The sequence below is a fragment of the Equus asinus genome, chromosome 25 (genome assembly GCF_041296235.1).
Source record: "Equus asinus isolate D_3611 breed Donkey chromosome 25, EquAss-T2T_v2, whole genome shotgun sequence".
NCBI classification, from domain to species: domain Eukaryota; kingdom Metazoa; phylum Chordata; class Mammalia; order Perissodactyla; family Equidae; genus Equus; species Equus asinus.
This window is the reverse complement of record NC_091814.1, coordinates 11,401,914-11,424,660: the sequence shown is the minus strand read 5'-3', so window position 1 is coordinate 11,424,660 and position 22,747 is coordinate 11,401,914. Positions and strand designations below refer to the sequence as shown.

Below are 22,747 nucleotides of genomic sequence, written 5' to 3'. Positions count from 1 at the left end.
ACAAACAAACAAAAATTTCTAAAAACACTATAACAACTATTTACGGGTGATAAAGGCAAGTGAGACTCAGAGTTAAAATAAATTACTCTAGATCCAACACCTGGGAAGTGGCAGAGTCAGAATTTGAACCTAGGTGTTCTGGTCTTAAACCCAGACTTCCCCACTCTACCCTTATGCTTCAGAAGGTATACAGGCGGCCCAGGGGGCATAGCTTCGAGGTGGAGATGACCTGATTTGAATTAGCTGCTCAGATGTTTGTCACTTTCGACCGTTTACCCTGTGGCTTGGGCTATACCTTTGCTGGGGAAAGCCAAGACCTAGGGAAGACGCATGGCCCTTCCAGTGTGGGTGGAAGAGGGTGAGGCCACCCTGTCCTCAGCCTGTGGTCTCTTTGCTTCACTGCCTGGGGCAATCTCTTGCCCTAATTTCCAGTGTGGGCTGAGGATCCAGGTTGGTGAGAAGCCCAGTGCTATGTTTACGTATTGTGGGTGCTGCTGATAGACATCAATTGCTGCTCTTGGCTGGGACGAGGGGTGGAGGAGGGCACCACTCCACTGCCAAGGCAGCCGGGCTGAGGAGCCTGTGGAAATGCCTTCCACCTTCCCTGCTGAGCTTGCCTGAGAGGCTCTGAGTGTGAGGAAGGGGAGGACAATTGTCCGTAGGTTGGAGAATAGAAACAGCACTCAGGTGAGACAGAGAGGAAAAAAGAGAGAGACAGAGAAGAGAGAATATACAAGAAGAGGAAGGGAACCTGGGAAATAAGAGCAGGGGCTTTATGCTGAACTCCGAGGGAGCATGCTAGGAAGAACTCCCCAGGCGGAGGTGAGGAAGGATGGGTACATGAGGGGCTTTGCTCCATTGCTGGCCTTCTACTGGGTGAGGGTTACACAGGTTACTGCTTCCAAAGACAATCTCAGCTCATGAGGATGCTCGGGTGATGACCCTCAGCCCTGACCTTGGGATGGGGACAGTGGAGGCTCTTAACCAGTTGGGTGTTGGTTGAGTGTGACCAAGGTATTTGCTGAAGGGAAAGAATGGAGGAAGGCAAAGGCATCTCCTCCCTGCCTGTCCTTCCCTCTTCTCTCCCCTCTTCTTCTCTGGGAGGGGCAGGCGAGCAGCAACATCTTGCACAGTTAGACAGGTGGGTCAGAGCATTGGGTTTGCTGAGGGTTTTTCAGGTTTGCCCAGCTCAGGGCCCACCCAGCTGGCAGAAAGCAGGACAGAGGTCACTTGAACTCAGACCACAAGTCCCTGTTAAATACATCAGCTTTTAAATCAATATTTGTTCAAAGTCCAGGGAGTTCCAAGACCAGAGCTCACTAGCAGAGAGAAAATTCCTGAGTGAACGGAGCAGCTCCTCTTCCTCCCAGATCCAGGTAAGAACAGACTCTGCATTCCCCTGACTGAGAGAGCTGGCCACCTGTGCCTTAACTACCTTGTTTCTTTTCCTTTTTCCTTTTCCAAGCAGCAGCTGGCTGTCCAGGGCTGAAGAGAGGCTCATGGGGAAGGAGCCAGGCCCTTTGGTGCTGGTGGGGGTGAGGGATTGTCCACACTCTGAGATCGTCTCTGCTTGCAACGCCCGTCCCCTGCAGTTCAGGGTCTGCTTCACAAAGACATTGGTAAACTGAGCGTCAGAAAAAGCTTCCCCAGGGTTGCATGGGGGCTTGATGTGCAGCCAAAGGGAGTGACACAACAGACTTCACAGGTTACCAGGGAGACACTCACAGGAACTTCCCACTGGGCCGGGGCTCTGGGTATTAGAGATTTTCTTCCGGAAGCAGCCCTTAAAGGATACGACCTAATTTAACTTTCCCGCTGGATGATAAGAGCAGCCATCTCTCCTCTTTTCATCAAGTTATAGCACTGAAGAAGTAAGGAAAAACCAGTGGATTTCTAGGCTGGCTGAATTTTAAAATATAGATCTCCAGGATCTACCCTTTGGAGTTTCTAATTCTTTGGGTCTTGTGTGGGTCTGAAAAATCTTTGTTTTTCTAACCCTCCCTCAGATGATTCTGGTGTGCAGGCAGGTTTGGGAACGACTAGTAGCTTACTTTCTAAACAGAAGAGTCAAGGGACTTAATGTGACTTTCATCTGTGGACTCATCAGCTCAGGAGACCCCTGGTCTGGGCTGGCTCCTCGAGAAGAACACAGTCCTCCTTAGCCCTCCCAGCAATGTTGCACTGATGAGCTCGCAGTCTGTATTCAGAAGTAACAAGGGCTGATTGTCTCAGACTACGGCTGTCTAGTCACCTGGTCACATGTTCTTTCCTACAGCAAATAACTTAGGGACTTTGAGTTTGTGTGTTATGACTAAGTAAATTGTTCTCATCTTTGACTCTTTTGTATGTTCTTTGCAGCATAAACTGTGAAGTTGCTAGTAATGATGTCTACTGTTCATGGACCACTGGCTAGACAGTTCCTTCTCATCCAGGGGAAAGAACATAAGACTAGAGTACAAAGAACCTGAATTTTGATGTAGTTGTTAGTGACAGACTATTAGACAAGTCACTTAGCCAACTGGAGTCTCACTTTCATCATCTATCAGATGAAGGCCTCTCACCTTTTCCCCAAGGCTGTACTGAAAATAAAATTACAAATATGATGTGTTTGAGGGGATTAAAACCACAGGTGTAAGGTGCTTACATTCAAATGTGAGTATCCAAAGGCTCCATGGAAAAGTGGGAGGAAACAGCCTTGGAGTCAGAGGGGACACCTTGTCCCAGTCTTTTCAAGTCATTGGGCTTCTCTTTACTCACCTGTAAATAAGGAGTTAAGACTAGATGATTGCTAATGTCCTTTTCAGCCCACCAGGTATAAGGCGGATCCTGTAGTTTTGAAGGCTGGCTCCTCTTTGTCATTTGGGTATGAATTCAAATATTACCTCCCTAGGAAGGTCTTCCTAAATCAGCCTGCCCCCGACCCCACCACTATATCTCATCATTCATAGCCTTTATTATCAGAAATCATCTTGTTTACTTTTTATTTGTCACCTTTGCCAGATGTTTACCTTTAAGAGAGAGGGATCTTGTCCTTTGTGTTACCTGCTGTAATCCCAGCTCCGAGCACAACACCTGGCATAGAGTAGATGCTTAGCTATTTGGATAAATGGAATTTAGTGTGGCAGGGCAAGAGCTGCAAGAATAGAATCAGGATGTTTTGAGAGCTGCTCTTACGGAGAGGAGGCTGCAGAACGCTGGTACTCTCTCAGGTGGCCTGAGGTCCAGGTCTGATCATGTGGGAATGAGCATCTCTGGTCACGTCTTGATTGAATGATTTTCATATTTGTTGCAAAGGAATTTGATGAGAGTAGAAAGTTAGAGCTAGACATGTTTTCCTCCAGATCTCAGCACTTCCTTTCCTTGGCCCTTCATGAGGGACTGCTCAGATTTCCTTAATCTCTTTTCCTGGTGGGTATCATGGCCAAGTGATTGAGAACGTCGGTATGGAAATTGGAAACCTGCATTCCAGAGCAGACGTATTCTTACTCTCTGAGTCTATTTCCTCATCGGTCAAGTAAGCATAGTAAAACCTCGTTCCTAATGTTACGACGATTGGATGTGAGACTGCGTGTAGTACCTAGCACATCTTAAGTGCTACTGTTCTGATGATCATCAGACTGCTTTGCAATGGGCATAACCCCAGGGAAGGAAAGAACCCAGGCAGTGACAAGGAGTTTTGACAAGTAGCCTACTCGATGGCTGCTACGGAGGGTTTGCTCTTGGTCTGAGATGGCTTCCAGCTTCTGAGGCTCCAAGCCTCACATAACGTGAACACTGGAGCTCTTCTGTAATCCAAAGGGCTGAGCTGAAGGTGCTTCACAGTCTAACCTGACCTTCTCCCTTCAACATACACTTATTCTCTGGGCTTTCTGCACCATTCCTGAACATACCTGTGCTGTTCCTTTTGCCTGGGAGGTCTTCCTTCTCCCAGTCTAACTGCTTGTGTTCCCTAACATGGCATACTCCTTATGGCCGGGAGCCTGGGGGGATGATGAAAGACTCAACTAGGTTTGAATTCAGGCTCTGTTTCTTATCCAAATAGCCATGGGAAACCAAGTTAACTTTTCAGAGTGTTTCTTTTTCCTTGTAAAATGGACCTTTAAGATTAAATGAGGACTTATAAAAGGTACCTAGGCAAATACCTGAAGGCTAGTAGGACTCAATAATATGGATAACAATAACAATACATTTCTTTCCAATATTCCAGCACCCATGCCATGTTCAGAAGAAGTTGTGTTCGTAACTTTCCCTGCTGCACCCTGCGCTCTTTGAGGGCAGGACAGTGTCTAATCTGGGTTGAGCCTCCACACCTGCCCCACAGTCAGTACTAAACATAACTTGTTGATTATATAAATGACATTTGAATTTCAGAGGATGGAGTGATACCTTCAGACTGTGGTGGTCAGGAAAAGATTTGTATATAGTCTAAAATTTGAACTGAGCTTTGTAAATGGGTAGGTCTTGAATTCATTCACTTGGAAAAAATGTTTCCTTGGGACCTACTATGAATAAGTAATCAGAGTGAGGAAGGTATTCCAGGCAGAGCTTGAGCAAAGGGCAGGCTAGGTGTGTGAGCACACAGGGGTCTGTTTGGTGCCTACTGAGGAGCAAAGGGGAATGAGGTAGGGCTGGAATATGCTGAGCATCGAAGCTTGAGCAAGGAGTCTGGAATTCTGTTTCTTCAACAATTTTTTAGAGACTGATGTGGTGAAAGCAAGATCGATGTTTGTCTCCAGGCAGAGACTGGGAAAGAGTGGAGACAGGAGGACTCTGGTACATACGGAAGAAGAGAGTGGGTAGAAATGCAAGTTTGAAGGGTCTTGTAAAACAGGCTGCCAATTTGGGGGGATTCCCTTGTTCCAGCTAACCTTCAGGATGGTTTGGCTATTTTCAGGCACCATTTCTATCAGCAGCACACAGGTGTTCTTTCTCTGAGAACATCTGTTTCCACACAACACTGATCCATCTCTCTCCCAACTTGTAGAACTCTTAGATAAGCAAGCAAAGTGTGAAAGACCTTGAACTCCAGCCCAGAGTCCTGCCATATAGGACAAAGTATCGCTCATGGTGGCTGGGGGTAGGGAGGACGGTATTTAGTACCAGCAGGCCAAATGAACTTCGAGATAAGCAGATTCCATTTTTATCATAAATGAGAAATCAGGATTACTCCCTAGGTCTATGATCACTCTGCTCCATGTAATTCTCAGTGGAATGCATTTCATTAATTTCCCTCATTTGAAATCTATTGCTGGCTAAGACCAAACAGTACGATCACAGTGGGGGAGTATAGTTAGCAAATACATATTTTGAGGCCCTGTTTATCCTTCTATTTTTGATGCTAATTATTTAACGTTAATACACCTGAGTGTTTGAATTTCCACAAGTCTTGCTTTCCAAAGGAGGAATCCAGGTGGCCTTAAATATACTATCTGCAGCAGAGATATTGGACCTGCTCAAGGTGAAATATTCTTGAAGAAGGATGAAATTGAATGCCCTTTCTCTCTTCCTTGCTCGAAACATCTGTCAATATCAGCTGAGATACAAGAGGATTTCTTTTACGCTGTTGGAAAAAATGGCGTGTGTTGAGGCTCTGAGGCAGACTCTGAAAGAAGGCGGACACGCTTGGCACAGGGCAGGGCTGATGGCTGTAGGGAATTCTCGGTCTGTCTTCAGTTGCTGACTTGACATCACCAGTCTTCACCAAATATATTTTTCCAACAAAAGTCTAATGATCTGTCTTACTCATTACACAGATGCACGCAAATGCTAGAGGAGCAGCACTTCTCCCAAGGGCACGATGTGTGGATGTGCCTGCTCAAACTTCTCGGAAATATTGCTTTCTGCTTGCTGAGGTTCAGAGTATGTTATAGACCAGCATGGAGTTCAGTGCAAAGTGAATAACATTCAGGTTGAATATTACCTGAGAGCTTCTGCCCTCTCTTCCCTTCGTGCCTCAAATAAATAGAAATGTTTACTCCATGGTTACCTCTTAGGTTATATAATCAAATATCCTTCCATAGTTGCAGTTACCAGGGTTAAACATTATTCACCTGCTGTCTTGCTAAGTTTTTGCTGCTTAGTTTTTTCACGGCTCAGGTGTTGGTTACATAAGCACCTTGTTGGGAGAGGCTGTGTTTTCTTTGTAGTTGATATCGACTGCATCACTGATTCCTAATGACTACTAGATAAGGTGGTGGTGGGTGCAGAATACTCTTTACTAACGATTGTAGATTACCGTATTTATAGAATAATCCTACTACATCCTGGTCTTTGGGAGATAGGCAAAGAAGACAGTACCTGGGCTCTTTCTTTCCTGACGGTAGCCATTGTACCTGGCTGTCACTGATGACAGCCCCCTTCTGTTTTCCACCTCCAAGTAGAATGCCGTGTATCCCACATCCTTTCTTTCATCTTTTGGAAATTCGGTGATGCTGTCTGGTGAGTGAGCCTGTTCACCAGTTACTCCCTGCCAACCATGATCCATACCTGGGTGAGATATTTAAGGTATATATATAAGGTAATACTTCCCTCATTCCATCATCTCCACCCTTGTCTGTTCCTTAGGTCCCTTTGCTGGCATACCTCGTGCTTACACCTTTAGAGCTCATCTGCTCCAGGTGTTGGGGCTTTCTGACCAGCTTAGTCTTAAAGTTTTGTAAAAGTTCCCTGGAATCCTATACCTCTTTGATACATGGCATTTGATTCTATTTTTGTAATTCCCTGGCTTCCAGACTTACAGGGCATTTCTCGGTTCAGGAAAATCTGAGTTCATTATATGAGCTTTATTTCATGAGTAACAAAATCTTCAGCCCTGAGTTTTCAGCAGCTAAAACTAACTTTGCAGAGATGGTCTGGAGTAAGGAGATAGAGACTCCCTGACCTGATAATCTGGATGCCTGCCCATCCCTAGTCCATCACTTGATCTCTTCTTGTCTGCTACAAAAAGAAAACCAGGAACACTGCTCAAAAGTTCTCACAGAAAGTGGGATTCCGGCGGCATCAGGACTCCCACCAGAGGACAGGGCAGATGATGTGCCTGGATTGGGCCTCTCTGCTCTGGATGCTGTGCTGAGATGCTTCACATGTCTGTCTTAGGCAGTCTTCACTGTGTCCATGTGCATTTCCTACTCTAGGTGGACTTCTATCTTCAGTCACAATTAAGGAAGTCACCCACATTCTCACAACTAGCAAATGGTGGTGCCGGGATTAAAATTGTGTTTTACTTTAAAACCCTTGTTCTTTCTAATGTACTATAGCCAGACTAGAATACTGGGGGAAGATGGAAATGAAAATACAAATTCCCTTCACATCAGCCACATACCTATATGGCTGCTTTAGACTTTTCATTACTGGAAACTACTCTGTTCTAAAGATCTTTTCAGATGACTTTTCCTATGTCAATCCCTTAATTTTTGAAACTGCTCCTTCCATCTCTTCCTCTTCTCTCTCTCCATTCATCCTATTGATCCAGGCTTTGACACATTTCATCTTTCTAATCCTGCCCTTCTGGCTTCTCTTACCTGCCAATTCACATTGGCTCCATGGTCTAACATTCAGCCCTGTGCTTATTGCAACTACAGAAATCCTCACCTCCTAGCCTTCTGTTTTTTAAACATGTCACCCCCAACTTGGGGTAAAAGTTACTACTTTCTCCTTCTATTCTTTTTTTTTTTTTAAAGGTTTTATTTTTCCCTTTTCTCCCCAAAGCCCCCTGGTACAGAGTTGTGTATTTCTAGTTGTGGGTCCCTCTAGTTGTGGTATGTGAGATGCCACCTCAGTGTGGCCTGAGGAGCGGTGCCATGTCTGCGCCTAGGATCCAAACTGGCAAAACCCTGGGCTGGCGAAGCAGAGAGCGCGAACCTAACCACTTGGCCACGGGGCTGGCCCTCTCCTTCTAGTCTTGATGTACATTATGGTGAGAGAAAGCCAGGAGAAATCATGCTGACTGGTCTGCTACAAATTCATGACTTCTATTATATAGATAATATATAGATTATATTATACATATAATTTTTTTAACTTAAGTCGTTTCTTAGAAATTTTTATTCAACTTGTTGTCTCATTGTAGTGAAACAATGCTATGGCTATCGGAAATCCTTTTTGCCAGAGGTTACAAACTGCCAGCCCAGGGGCTCAATTCTGTTTGGTTTACATGGAGTTTCTTGAAAGATTGAAATAGCTGTCAGTTTTTTTAAATGGGGACATTTTGCATAAACCTAGATTTCCAGGTTCTCTTGAGAAATCAGAAGATCCAGCACACCGGGCTATTATTTCCTCATAGCAGCTGTCTTCTGGTGCTGAATAGCAGCTAATCCACAGTCCTCTCCTGGCCAGCTTCATTGATTTCAGTTGGAGCCCAGTGGGTATTTTGGTCCATATTCTCAAAGTTCCTGGTTTGTGTCAACTACTTTGCAGGAGAGTTTGAAGCTGAGGTAAGCAATCTTATTTTGCTCTTTCTCTCATTTCTTCCACTTCTCTCCTGCCCCAGCAGAAGAGGTATTCCATCTCAAGGCTATACCCATTTCCTACCCTCTCCATATCATCCCTTGATATACAAACATGCTGACAATTTATTAAAATTAAAAATAAAACCATCCATCGCCTCCACTTTGATGGAGCAAAGTAACTCAAGCTGCTATCCCAACTCTCTCATTTATCTGTTCCAAGATGTATCTGTATTCATTGCCTCTGTTATTTACCGTTGACTTGTGTCTTACTCCCTTATCTGTCCTGGACTTCCATTTCTAAACTTAGTGGCATTTTCTGTTTTTATTCTCTTTACCTCCTGGCATCATTTGGCATTCTTAAATATCTTACCTTGAAATCTTTCTTTTAGTTTTGACTACAGTGTAAAATCTTGGCCTTCTGATTATTCCTTTTCTGCTTGATCTTCTTGTCGCCTAGATTTAGGTATTACCCACGGCTTTACCCTTGGCCCTCTTCCTTGCATATTCTCACTCATGGGCTTCACCTAGCATGGCCATGCAGACTCTAGTCCATCATCTCCTGAGCGCCAGGCCCACACTTCTATCCACCGGCAGGATGTTCTGCCAAGTCCTCTCATTTAAACCCATCTCAAACTGACTTTGCCATCTCATTCCTCATGACTACACTATCTTTTAATGATATCACTTTTCTGCCAGTCACCAAGGCATGAACTTGGTTTTCTTTGACCCCCTTCCCTTTCCAACACCCAGCCCAAGTGGGCAGCATTACTCGGAAGATGTATTAGTCTCCTAGCTGCCATAACAAAATATTACAGATTGGGTGGCTTAAACGACAGAAATTTATTTCTTCACAGTTCTAGAGGCTGGAAGTTCAAGATTAAGGTGTCAGCAGGTTTGGTTTCTCCTGAGGTCTCTCTTTGGCTTGCAGATGGCCGCTTTCTTGCTGTGTCTTCATACAGCCTTTTCTCTGTGCACATGCACTCTTGGTGTCTCCTCCTCTTCTTATAAAGGGAGGATTAGAGCCCTTATGCCCTTATGACCTTATTTAATTTTAATTATCTCTTTATAAGGCCCTATGTCCAAATACAGTCACACTGGTGATTAAAGCTTCAACATATGAATTTTGGGACAGACACAATCCAGTCCATAACAGAAGGAGAGTCTAGCGGTTGAAGTAGGAAAGGTATCAAGGGTGGTTAGTGGCAAAAACAGAGCTAAGGCAATAAATCCCGGGGAGGTGTACAACTCGCCCTTATGGAGAAGCAGACAGAATGTAAAGATGATGACAGAATTAGAGTCTTCTTGCAACTCAGAACCGAGAGGAACCAAAAGCACAGCTGTGTTCAGATTGAGCTGCGGCCTCAGAAGACTTAACCGTGCATGCACCGCTCTGTGCAACAGTGGTCCCTTCCTCATGACCATGAACCCACCACAAAATTACGTGTGAATGAAGTCAGCAGTAATTAAGGAGAGTAACAGGTGCCTGTGCGCTCTGCCACTGCTTGGAGGCTGCGGACCTGTTGTATCTCTTGGACAGTAGCCACGGTCAGTATAAAGAAATATTGTGGTCATCTGTGTTGTTGCACCTGTCCTGTCTGAGGCCATCTCTGCCTTGAGAAATCTGAGGAAATGGGATTAGAGAGTTAATGCAATCTTTTACTTAGTCCTCTCTCTAGTTCCTCCACCTCTGTCACCTCTATTCTATCCTCATGGCTATCACACTGGTCAGGCCCTTTCTTGTGTGTGAGTAGGATTATTATAACAGCCTCTTACCTGGCCTTCCTCCAGTGTGTCTGTGCTCCAGCCCATTCCATCTACCATTCTTGGAGCCCAACTCTGATTGTGTCTTTCTTCTGCTTAAAAGCCTTGAGTGGTGCCAACTGACCACCAAACTAAGTCCAGATCCCTTGGGCTGATATTCAAGGCCTTTACCGTCTAGTTGGTTACCCATGAGCTCCTTTCTGTTGGGTGTTCTTTAGTCACATTGGGTTTTTAGCTCTTCCTGGACCATACCCAAGAACTTTCGCACTTCCATGCCTGGTGTCCACACTATTCTGTGTCTAAAATATTCTCTTCCTACTTCTGTTCCTGCTGAAATCCTACTCGTCTGTCATCAAGGTCTAAATCAAATCCCACCTAATTTGTGAAGCTTCCCTTGTCGTATGTTGTAGGACTTACGGCATTTACACTCTGCTTGGCGTGGTAGCTATTTTGGTACTAAAACTTTTTCTTCACCCCTATTTAACTATAAATTCTATTGAGAAGAAAGGTGTTTTACTTTATGCCGTAAACCACTTCATGTTTTTCATGTAACTGTTAGGCAAACATTTGTGGCATGAACAAATGAAATCAGGTTTGGGGTAATATGTTCATGACGCTAAACAGACTTCACCTGTTCCAGTGTGCTAATTGAAGAAGTGAATTGTTTGAGGAGGAAAGAGGTTGGTAGGGAGCCAGAAATTATGAAGCAGAGCTGGCAAACACCATTCTTACTTAGGGGCTTGCAGGATGACTGGTAGGGCTCCAGATGTGAATGCGGCTTCGGACACCAGCCACAAGGTGGTGAGGGAGGAAGAATGGCCTCAGCTCTTAAGGCAGTTAGGTCTCGGGGGTGGGAAGCGGCCCCTCAGACTTAATTCACAGGATAAAGAGCCATGGGAGCTGTTAAAAGTTGTTTCCATCTGCTTGATTCTTGGTTTGCCTGGCTCAGAGCTAGAACTAGGGGAGGAAGGCACAAGGCCCAGATTTTAGGTTGCTACACACTCCTATACTGTTGGCTGAGACACTGATCGTGGGCAGAGCTGGATCCTGAAGACTGCATAGGTGACCAAGGGCCTGTCCTAACTAGGCTGCCTCTTTGGTTTCTCAAGTTGAGGAAAGGTGAGCTCAGGTTGGCTGTTAATAGTTCACCCAACCTTGACATTCTTCTCTGACCCAGAGGGTGTTATCCCAAGACTGAGGGGACAGATGGGGAGTGAGGAGCAGCAAAGGGTGGCTTTAAGCCCCACTTTCTTAAACTGATGGAGATTCTAAAAATGTTCATGTTCAAGTTTCAAGCCTGGAGATTCTGAGTCAGTAGGTCTGAGGTGGAGCTCAAGCATCTATTTTTTTTTTTTTGGAGGAAGATTAGCCCTGAGCTAACATCTGCTGCCAATCCTCCTCTTTTTGCTGAGGAAGACTGACCCTGAGCTCACATCTGTGCCAATCTTCTTCTACTTTCTATGTGGGACGCCTGCCACAGCATGGCTTGCCAAATGGTGCCTTGTCCACACATGGGACCTGAAGCGTGAACGCCGCGCCGCCAAAGCAGAACGTGCGCACTTAACCGCTGTGCCACCGGGCTGGCCCCTCAAGTATCTGTTTTTATAAATATCTATAGGTGATTCTGAGGGCCAGCTAGGATTGAGAATCAGACTTGTAAGGTGGTTGTGAGGATTCAATGAGATCATATATCACGCCTGACACATAGCGAGTTTTCAGAAGGTAACATGATTAATTATTGCTGGCATCACCTGATGGCCTAGAGACTTACACTATTTCCACTAAGCGTATCTGCTCACTCAGATGAAACCAGCTGGTGCCTTTGGGCATGGCTGGACCACTCCCAGGATTGAGGAGATGAGTGAAGATCCTATAATTCTTGCTGGCTTTACTTCTGAGGAAGCAAGAGAAATGACAGTTCCTCGGGAAGAATTTGCTTTCCCCTGACTTGTGTTTTATCTGGTCTATAGCAATTTCAGAATAGCAGTTTCAGGATTCCTTTACAAAGGAATACTTGGAAGCTTACAGGAGTTAGACAACTCTGTTTTAGAGCAGGAAATATTTCAGAGAATCCCATGTTCACTTTTTTTTTTTGAGGAAGATTAGCCCTGAGCTAACATCGGCTGCCAATCCTCCTCTTTTTGCTGAAGAAGACTGGCCCTGAGCTAACATCCATGTCCATCTTCCTCTACTTTGTACGTGGGATGCCTGACACAGCATGGTGTGCCAAGTGGTGCCATGTCCTCACCCAGGATCCGAACCTGCGAACCCTGGGCCGCCGAAGTGGAACGTGCGCACTTAACCGCTGCGCCACCGGGTTGGCCCCCCACGTTCACTTTTGAATTGGGAAATGCTTTGTGTCCTTGTCAGGATGTCACTGACCTTGAGACTGTCAAATATTTCTCAGGAGATCATGGGTGTTTGATGAGCTAAGTGGTTTTAGGATCCCTTCCCTCCTGCTCCTGTCCCCTACACTGGGTAGGCTTGTGAACATTCATGCCCCTGGTATTCTAAATTGGACATTTCCACATATAGAAATTGTCTACGAATAGAGGCCTTTCTGACGTGCAGGGTGACAGGGCAGGCACGCTTCACCACAAGCCCTAGTGACATCAGGGTCAACTGAAATGGAGTGTCGCTCTTTCCCCAGCTGGCCCTGTTGATGAAACTCCTGCAGTCCCAAACACACAAACTGAGGGGAAATGAGACTTCCTCTTGGCCTCTGCCAACTCAGCTGAACCTTCTGGCTGTTTGGGTCTCACTTACGTGGTTATGATCCCCGTAGGAGCAGCTCTCGGTTCGGACTTCTGGCTCTTTGGAGAGCTGCTGGTGAGGGAGGGTGTTGACTCAGAGTCATGTATGGGCCCATGTTGATGGCTACCTGGGAGCCCATAAACCTTGGTCTGCCTTGGGCTCAGAGGAGTCCCCTGGGTCCCACCAGCTAGTGCTTTCCTGTGGAAAACAGCCCAGGGGCTTCAGTTCTTCTCTGGCCACATCCAGAGGTCCTACCTACCCTCCTTTGTTGTCATTGCCTTGCCTTCTTAACTTCTAAAATGTGCCTAGTTTTTCTTCTTGACCATGGGCATGTTATTCTCTCTCCAGGAAGCAATAATCTAATCCTTCAGGAAGAAGGTGGGGTCTAAGTTTATGATTAGTACAGTCATACATCGCTTGGCGATGGGGATATTCTGCGAAATGCATCGATAGGCGATTTCGTTGTTGTGTGAGCATCATAGAGCGCACTTACACAAACCTAGATGGTGCAGCCTGCTACACACCTAGGCTACATGGGATAGCCTGTTGCTTCTGGCTAAAACTTGTTACTCTACTGAATACTGTAGGCAATTGTAACACAATGGTATTTGTATATCTAAACATATCTAAGCATAGAAAAGGTACAGTAAAAATACGGTATAAAAGATAAAAACTGGTACACTGTACAGGGCACTTACCCGGCATGGAGCTTGCGGGAGCGGGAGCTGCTCTGGGAGAGGCAGTGAGTGAGGGTGAGTGAATGTGAAGGCCTGGGACGTCACCGTGCACTGCCGTGGACTCTGCACACTGTACGCTCAGGCTACACGAAACTTATAAAACTAGTTTTCTTTCTTCAATAATAAATTAACCTTAGCTTACTATAACTTTTTACTTTATAAATTTTAATTTTTTAAAACTTTTTGACTCTTTCGTAATAACACAGTTTAAAACGCAAACAGCTGTACTGTTGTACAGCTGTACAAAAATATTTTCTTTCTTTCTATCCTTATTCTATAAGCTTTTTTCTATTTTTAAAATTTTTAATTTTTTTAATCTTTTAAACTTTGTTGAAAACTAAGGCACAAACACACATTAACCTAGGCCCACACAGGGTTAGGATGGTTATCACCATCCCTGTCTTCCGCCACTGCATCTCCTCCCTCTGGAAGGTCTTCAGTGGCAATAACATGCATGGAATTATCATCTCCTGTGATAACAATGCCTTCTTCTGGAATACCTCCTGAAGGACCTGAAGGTTTGTTTACACAAGCATCACCACAAACACGTGAGCAGTGTGTTGCACTGTGATGTTATTAGGGCTGTAACATTACTAGGTGATAGGAATTTTTCAGCTCCATTGTAATCTTATGGGACCACTGTTGTACTTGTGGCCCATCGTTGACCAAAGTGTCGTATGCAGCACATGACTGTAATTAAGATTGGTTAAAAATAATCTTTGACTCTCACCCCTGAATCTTTCCTGTCCACCAGCCAGTGCTTTGTTCTCTTTCCCACAGACAAGCAACTTTGTTGCCACGAATTGGATTTTTTTTCCTAGAGCTCAGAAATGGTTATAGCTTTCTTTCATTTCCAGTATTTTATTTTGGCTGTTTGAACTGGGGAGTAAAGCCTGCTATAGATTTGATGGGCCCTAACTTCGGATGATTGCTGATATGATTTTATAGAAATCTGTAGGCCTTCACTAGCTATATCTATCCACCATAGGGGTCCAATCTCCAGATTTTCTCAGGAAGCAGAAGATCGGGGTGGGGGCTGAAGAAACAGGAAACAGCATCCTTAAATACAAAGATCCGTCCTAGTTAGGCCCTGTGTTCTGGAGTTCCAGGCATCCTCACTATGGAGCAGTGACAGAGTCTTGCTAGTGACTGATGTCAGTCCTGATTAAGGGGTCAGTAAAACACCAGGATGTGGACTAGACAGACCCAATGACTGAAGCTGGACCAGAGCCCAGCCCTCTTGACTCCAGGTTGAATTCTCTCTCAGCAGATGGCAGAGGAAACAAATAATTTTAGAGCCCCAAGGGTCCCATGTAAGGCCAGGGTTTTGGGGTTTCGATCAGCTTTCTCCAATGGTACAGTTGAAGGTGTTAAATATTTCATCAGTTTGGCATGGGCACTGACCAATTGATGGACACCAGCATTAATCCTTTAGTAGCTGAATTGTGGAGAGGGCAGATGTGGTGGCAGGAGGAACAGTAGCTATTTCCCAACCAGCACGGTAGCATTTCTTTCTTTCTTTCTTTTTTTGAGGAAGATTAGCTCTGAGCTAACATCCACCACCAATCCTCTTCTTTTTGCTGAGGAAGATTGGCCCTGAGCTAACATCCCTGCCTATCTTCCTCTGCTTTATACATTGGACGCCTGCCACAGCATGGCTTGATAAGCAGTGCATAGGTCCACACCTGGGATAAGAACCAGGGAACCCTGGGCCACCAAAGCAGAGCACGCAAAGTTAACCACTATGCGACCAGGCCATTTCTATCAGTATTTCTATCAGTGTGAACCGGCTCTAAACCTCTGGGCTTCAACCATAGACGTGAAAAGAAACTCTGACCTTGAGTGCCAGAGGCTTCAAAGATACCAGTACAGATCTACGTGATTACCATCTGGCTGTTTGAAAACTTTAAACAAACAAAAAAACAACTTGAGATTTTGCCCAGAAATAGTGATTTGTGTTTTCTTGTGTATATATAGGCTTTGGGGTCTCTATTGAGACACAGGAAACCTTTACCTCTTCCCTCCTCCCCACACATGAGACTAGTTCTACTAACAAGGAGGTTTCACTTTCTATCCTCTCCCTACAGAGAAACAGATTAAGATCCCGTGGCTGACACCACAGGGTGCAAGATCGCTGAATTTTAGGGGTGGATGCCTTAGAAATAAGCATTCATGTGCTGCTCACAAACATCCTCATCTCTTGATGAAAACATAGCTGCTAATGGTCTTTATTTTGATCGTAAGAACATGTTTAGAATTTTGTAGGATTTGGATGAGGTTTATAATTTTTCCTTCAACACTTTTCAGACCTATGAAATTGAGAGCTGATAGGGACCTGGAGGTAAGTTTGCACGTAGATGTGGATTCAAGCTGGAAAAAGAACTGATGTCTGCAAGCTAGAAGATCAGCTAAAAGAGAAGGAAAAGGTCAAGGAGTCAGAGGGGCCATACACAGGTCCCTGCATGTGGGAAAACCCCACTCCGGTGATGCCCTCTTCTCCGCTAACTCCCTGCTTTCCCCCTCTCCTCCTAAAGTGGCATCTTCCTGGCGGTTGGTTATGATATGGCAGAGCTGCTAAACTCTCCCTGGTGTGGGTAATGACCACAGTGATTGTGGCTTCACTTTTTTCATCCCTTGATACTCAGTAGGGAGGGCTCAGGCACTGGGCCGTTGGTAAGAAGTCACTTGAAAGGTTGTCTATTTGTTTCTTGTTTTCTTAGCTGCTTAGTCATTCATGCCGCTGGTGTTGTGGTTGCCACACTCTGCTAAGACTTGAAAAGGCCAAGTCATCAGGCAGTGGGAGGCTTCCTGCCCGGTTGGTACCGGACGTCTCTCTGGGCATGAAGGTCAGAGATGGCTATCTCGAATCACGATGGCATGGCTTCTAGGGAGCCTGGAGCACTTTATTGTCTCTGCTCCACCCTCCACCCCCATATCGTGTGTGGTCATCTGTTCCTGTTCCTCCAGGAGGGAAGGGACAGACGGTTTATTCTCTGATTTACTGGCAGGGAACTGTGACAAGGGCTTGCCCTGCAGACAGTTTAACCAGCCGTGTCCAGTCTTCTGCTCTTGGGCCTCAGCCTTACATCAGCAGTTCTGGCCTCCATTCTTATTCTCCTATGAAAGCAAAAGCTTAAGCCAGGAGGGGTTGGGGACACTAACAAGAGTCTTCCTCTTAATAACTGGGTGCCGAAGTCCCAGCTGTTGGTTTTCACACTTCCTGCCCTCCTCCTGTGGCCCAGGATGTTGCTCCTGCAGTGGGGCAACAGGAGAGGCAGGATGGTTGGAAACAGAAGCTGCTTCGGGAGGGAGGAGCTGAGTTGGCCACAGAATCCTGTCTCTATCCTGCATCCCTGCTTAGCTCTGACTAGAACTTCAGCGTCCTGGAAAGTCACTTTTCTATCACATCTCCAATGTATTGGGCCAGTTGCGAGGCCTGATTTCTCTGTTTTTAATTGTTTGAGGTCTTCCTTATCCTGTCCTACCTCACCTGACTCTTACTAATCCTTCAGGTCTTGGGAAAGTCATTCCTCCAGGAAGCCATTCTTAATTTTTCCCACCCCATCCCCTACTCCCCAGACCCTTGTTATAGTCTCCCTTATCACTCTATTCTTCCCTGCAGATCATTCACCACATGTTATTGTAAAAATATGTTCCCCCTGATATGAGAGGCAAAGTATGGGTCTGTCTTGTCCACAGATTTATCCTCAGTGCCTAAAACTTGGCAGGCTCTCCAAATATTTGAATGAAAGTGGACCTGTATTTTATTAAAATTTTTAGGTCATGTATTTGGACCTAATTTCTTTAGGTCAAGGGACAAAGAGAAATTTGGTTTTGAAGCTACTGAAGTTGAAGCATCCGTGTGCAGTACCCAGCTGAGTACATGAGTCTGAAACTCAAGTAAAAAGGTCATTGTTGGTGAAATAGATTTGGAAATCTCAGCAAGTGGGCCACTGGGAGGTGGCCTCCTACACCCCAATGTTGCCACCCACAGGTCTAGATTTGGTGTGACTGGAAGAACAGAATTACAGGAGATGGAGGACAGCGTTCTCACTCCAATTAGATTTCCTTTCCCACAGGTTTATCCACTTGTTTTTCATCACAGAAATGGCCTCCACTTTCAACCCCCGAGAATGTACGCTGTCCAAACAAGAAGGACAAAGCTATGGCTTCTTCCTGCGAATTGAGAAGGACACTGATGGCCACCTGGTTCGGGTGATTGAGAAGGGTAGCCCGGCAGAGAAGGCTGGCCTCCAGGATGGAGACAGAGTTCTTAGGATCAATGGCATCTTTGTGGACAAGGAAGAGCATATGCAGGTGGATGGGACATTTGAGATTCTTCTTCCAATATCTCTTTAGCCCCTACATCTCTGCTGATTATAGCTTTTGGGGTCATTGGAGCTTTTCTGGCTGCCACTGGCAAGGCAGGACATATTTATAGCTGTACTTTCTGCTGGCTAATCAAGTTTCCTACAACTAACCAAGAACTGTAAAATTATTCCCAGATTTGAATGGTGTCAGCTCTAATATGCATTGCATGTTTGCTATGAGACTATGCTAGGCAATTTCATAGTCATTATTTTGTTAAATCCTCATCACAACCCATGAGGTATATATTACCATCTTATAGGTGAGGAGATGGAGGCTCAGATGACATTGCTTGCTAATAGTTCATGCAGTGAACATATGGGAGTGTCTGACCTTATGCCAACTCTGCTTGCCTCCGAGTGGGCGTTCTTTTCACTACACCATGCCTTCTCCATAGACCCAGGAGGACCTGTTGTCCTGGAGGGCAGCAGTCATCCCTAGAAGGGACAAGTCCTTTTATGGGTCCCCTGAACTGGGGTTGGGCCGTGCTCTAGGTTCCAACAGTGCTAGGGGCCCAGACTAATCTGCACCTAGATATCGGGAGGATTGGGGCAGAGATGGCTGGGGCACTATCTGCTGACTATTTGCATGTCGGCCGTCAGCTATGAGAATCTCCAGAGCCAGATAATGAGCATCCCCTATGGTGGTTGATAGAGGGTTATTGGCTAAAGTTACCTTTTTCTTTCTTCCTCCTAGGTTGTGGATCTGGTCAGAAAGAGTGGGAATTCAGTGACTTTACTAGTTCTAGATGGGGATTCCTACGAGAAAGCCATGAAAAAACAGGTAGACTTGAAAGAGTTGGGTCAAAGTCGGAAGGAACCAAGTTTGAATGATAAGAAACTGCCCCCTGTGATGAATGGAGAAGCACAGACTTGGACCCAGCCACGGCTCTGCTACCTGGTGAAGGAGGGGAGCAGCTATGGCTTCTCTCTGAAAACTGTCCAAGGTGAGCTTGAGGGTGGGGTATGGACAACCAGCTTTCCAGAAGAAAGATATTGTTATCGGTTAATGTCTTCTTTGACTAACTTTTCAGTTGCTATGGATATCCAACAGCAGCTTCTTTCTCTCTCCCTGCCTCCCTGGCCCTGCACAATTGTGTAACCGGGAATCAGCACATAGGACAGCAGCATGGGCATGTGGGGCACTGGACATTCCTGTCCGCCAGTGTTTGTTAGGCTGAGCCTTTGAGGCCAGATGGTTAGAGGGTTGATGCTTCTTTGTTATTCTTTTGTAGCTTCCTTAAGGTGAGGGTGGACGGGATCTTGAGGAATAAGGGGTGAGAAAAAGGAGGCTCTTCATAATAGCTACTTTGAGTAAGAAGGATATCTCTTTTCATCTCTCAGAGTACTCAGGTGCCATTCATTTATTTAACAAATTCTTGAGCACCTACTGATGTGTCGGACACTGTCATAGTTGCTGAGGACGCTGTAAAACTCCCCACCCTCTTGACATTTAAATAGTATTCTCAGCTGTGGCCAGGCCTTAACTGTTCTGACCTCCAGCTGAGAGGTACATAGTGATTTGAAAAACCCCGACCCCACCAGGAAGACGAAGTTCTGTTTGTAGAATTTCAGAGGTGCAGGCTGACTTGTGCTCAGTTGACCACGGTTCTGTAATGGTTTCTCTGGGACCGATGCTGGAACCACGGAAGCTGTGTTAGTCTGCTGGTTCTACCTCCAATGTTGCCCCTCCCGTGTTCTTTCTGGTACTGGAGAGGCACTGGGGGTAGGTCATAATTTGGTTAAGTGATAAAGAGCAGACCATTGGAAAACATAAAATTGTTTCCAAGGCTCATTTAACCTGTAGCAAGAGATGTAAACTAGCTATAAAAAGTATTTCTCAAGTTTGTCAGTTATCAAATACAATGACGTAGATGGTCAAAGGAAGCTTGGCATTTCTGAGAAGGCCGTTATCAGTAAAATGGTAAAAAAAGAAAGTAATTCAGATTCTATTCATTTGGTCTTGTGCTACTGTACATGTGAATGGTTTAGGTTAGCTTTATGAAGAAAATGTTTCCTTCATGAAAATTATATAGCAAAGTAACAGGAGAAATGTTAAATGTTTAAGAAAGCAGAGTTTAAGTTACTGTTATTCCTTACAAATGATTTATCTAGTCACTATACAGCAGCCCTTTGCTAGACTGAAATATTAATATCTTGCAAGAATTGACAGCATTTCTTTAAGCAGCACCTAAATCATGCCACCTACACCAGTACAAGCCCACCCCAGACTGATCGTAAGTGTGTATGCTTTCATCTCCCTCCTGTGCCTCTGTCCTCGTTAGCCTCCATCGGTGAGATTTATTGACTCCATCGGTGTGTGAGGGTTGGTGATAGTACCAATTAAAGACAGAATGGAGTGGATGCCTCCTAACTCTACAAAGAAAGGAAGGGAGACTAACAGGGTGACGCAGCACGAGCAGAGTTGGGTGCTTTCTGGTTCAAGAGGCCAGTGCCACCTGAGATTCCTTCCTTGAATTTAGTTGGGCTCAGAAATTCTATTCAAATCAACAAAAACCAACTGAGTAATGGCTGTCAAACTTTGTGCTAGAAGCTAAAATTGTTGTTCTAGATCAGAAGCCAAAGTCTGTTTGAGTTACCCCTAAAATTGGAAATTCTAATTTTACATTATTGGGAGAAAACCCTTTACTGTTGGACTTCCTGTGTAATGGAGTTGAAACACTTGTCCACCTCTGGCTCTCTTTCAGGTAAAAAGGGAGTGTATATGACTGATATTATACCTCAAAGTGTGGCTATGAAAGCTGGTGTCCTGGATGATGATCACTTGATTGAAGTGAATGGAGAGAATGTAGAAGATGCCAGTCATGAGGAAGTGGTTGAAAAGGTATATCCCAAGGGGGTGCTTTTCTTACCTTACTTTCACTCTACTCTTAATGGAAGTGAGAGGAAGACAAGAGTGGTAGTTTCTGATGGTAGGAATATAAAAGTGGTAAGTTGCTCCTTTGTATTAAGAGCGAACAGACTCACTAGTCATGTAAGCAGTGTTACCATGGGGTTTTGGAGTAAGGCCTTTGCTAGTTTCACATTATCTTGAAGAAGTGTTCTAAAGAACTATCTTTTTTTTTTTTCCTTTGGTGAGGAAGATTGGCCCTGAGCTAACATCTGTGCCAATCTTCCTCTATTTTTCGTATGTGGGACGCCGCCACACGGCTTGATGAGCAGTGTGTAGGTCCACACCCGAGATGCGAACCTGCAAACCCCAGGCCGTCAGAAGCAGAGCATACTAACTTAACTACTATGCCACCAGGCAACACCCATTAACTTTATCTTTTGGATCTTATTTATGTTTGATTGGGAGACCCCTCTGAATTTATATGAAGTTCACTGTTGAGCCACTGTTACTAAAATGTTTTAAATACAAGCCGGAAGATAACCAATGTGGTAGTGAATATAGAACCACACATGGGGAGTACTGGAAGGCCTGTACCTCAAATCTGATGTCCTACATGGTTGCACGACACACGGAAAATTCTCTGAGGTTTTCCTTTGAGGTCATATGGAACCTTGAAAAGTGACCAACCTTATCTTCTCTTGGTAGAATGATCTTTCCAAGTAGACCTTTATGTTCTTTTCTTTTCCAAACTCCTTTTCGAGCCTTCACCTAAGTACCTTTCTGGGTTTTCTAGACTCCAGCTCTCATTTGGGTTCAGTTAGCCTCTGTGTGGGTGAGGTCATACTTCACAAAGGGAAAACAATAACTGTGGAAGTGCAGGTAGATAAATACCAGTGAGGTGGTAGGAGATCGTGTAACAGCTTAAACTCCGGCCTTACATCCCATATTTGCTGTTGAATCTAGATACTGTGCCTCTATATAGAAACTCTTCTATTTCCCAGCATCATTCTTGGAGATTATGTTGGTCTTCACCTGTGTGTGCTGCTGCAGGTGAAGAAGTCAGGAAGCCGTGTCATGTTCCTGCTGGTGGACAAAGAAACTGACAAGCGCCATAATGAGCAGAAGATAAAATTCAAGAGAGAAACAGCCAGTTTGAAATTGCTACCACACCAGCCCCGGGTTGTGGAGATGAAGAAGGGAAGCAATGGCTATGGTTTCTATCTGAGGGCAGGCGCAGAACAGAAAGGTAAGGCACTGGAGAGCAGAGAACTTGGCAGCGTGACCATCTAGTTCTTCATCCTAGTCTGGCTTGAGTTCCATTAGATCCCCCAACTCTGCAACAGATGCATGAGGGGCATAGTAAGCATCTAGGAAGCACAGCTGGGTCAGTTTCCATGTCACATGGGGCCTGATGATGGGCATCCCAAGGTTTCCAGAGCAGAATGATAAGGCAGAATTTGGGATCTGGGCAGTAGTATGCTGGTAAATTGGATCTCTGGAAAAAAGAAAACAGCCCTAATTTTTGGCATCTGTTGACTTTTGTGGTATAAATACTCTCACCATGTCTGATTTCAAGCTAACAACATGATGTCACAGAATGCAAATCTGTAAGCACTGCACAGAATTGGTTCTCATTAACTAGAAGGAGCCAGCTCAGCACACCACTAGATCCGAGGCGGAGGTGTGGGTTGGATCTGGGACTCAAACAGACTCAGAGGTCTTTCTGATTCCTTATAACTCAACAAGGAAAGAACCAAGGTCCTCCTAGAGAAGATGAATATATAAAAGAATGTTAGCTTCAGGCCATGCAAACTGTTATTTACCCGG

General features: G+C 45.0%; 1 protein-coding gene across 6 annotated transcripts in view; it reads left to right on the top strand.

Moving 5' to 3' along the window:
• Nucleotides 1-564: 564 nt before the first annotated feature.
• PDZK1 (PDZ domain containing 1) overlaps nt 565-22,747 on the top strand; it is a 31,976-nt gene continuing 9,793 nt past the window's right edge. Inside the window, exons 1-7 of one of the 6 annotated variants that reach the window (XM_070497787.1) lie at nt 1,320-1,376; nt 1,469-1,619; nt 9,761-9,992; nt 17,805-18,016; nt 18,764-19,013; nt 20,775-20,911; nt 21,971-22,166. In XM_070497787.1, coding sequence (XP_070353888.1) covers nt 17,807-18,016; nt 18,764-19,013; nt 20,775-20,911; nt 21,971-22,166 — 793 coding nt within the window. In that variant the 5' untranslated portion in view covers nt 1,320-1,376; nt 1,469-1,619; nt 9,761-9,992; nt 17,805-17,806. Of the gene's footprint in view, nt 688-1,292; nt 1,377-1,468; nt 1,620-8,284; nt 8,433-9,760; nt 9,993-17,778; nt 18,017-18,763; nt 19,014-20,774; nt 20,912-21,970; nt 22,167-22,747 lie in introns of those variants that run through there. The other 5 variants (XM_070497785.1, XM_070497789.1, XM_070497788.1 and 2 more) reach the window with 5 other exon arrangements.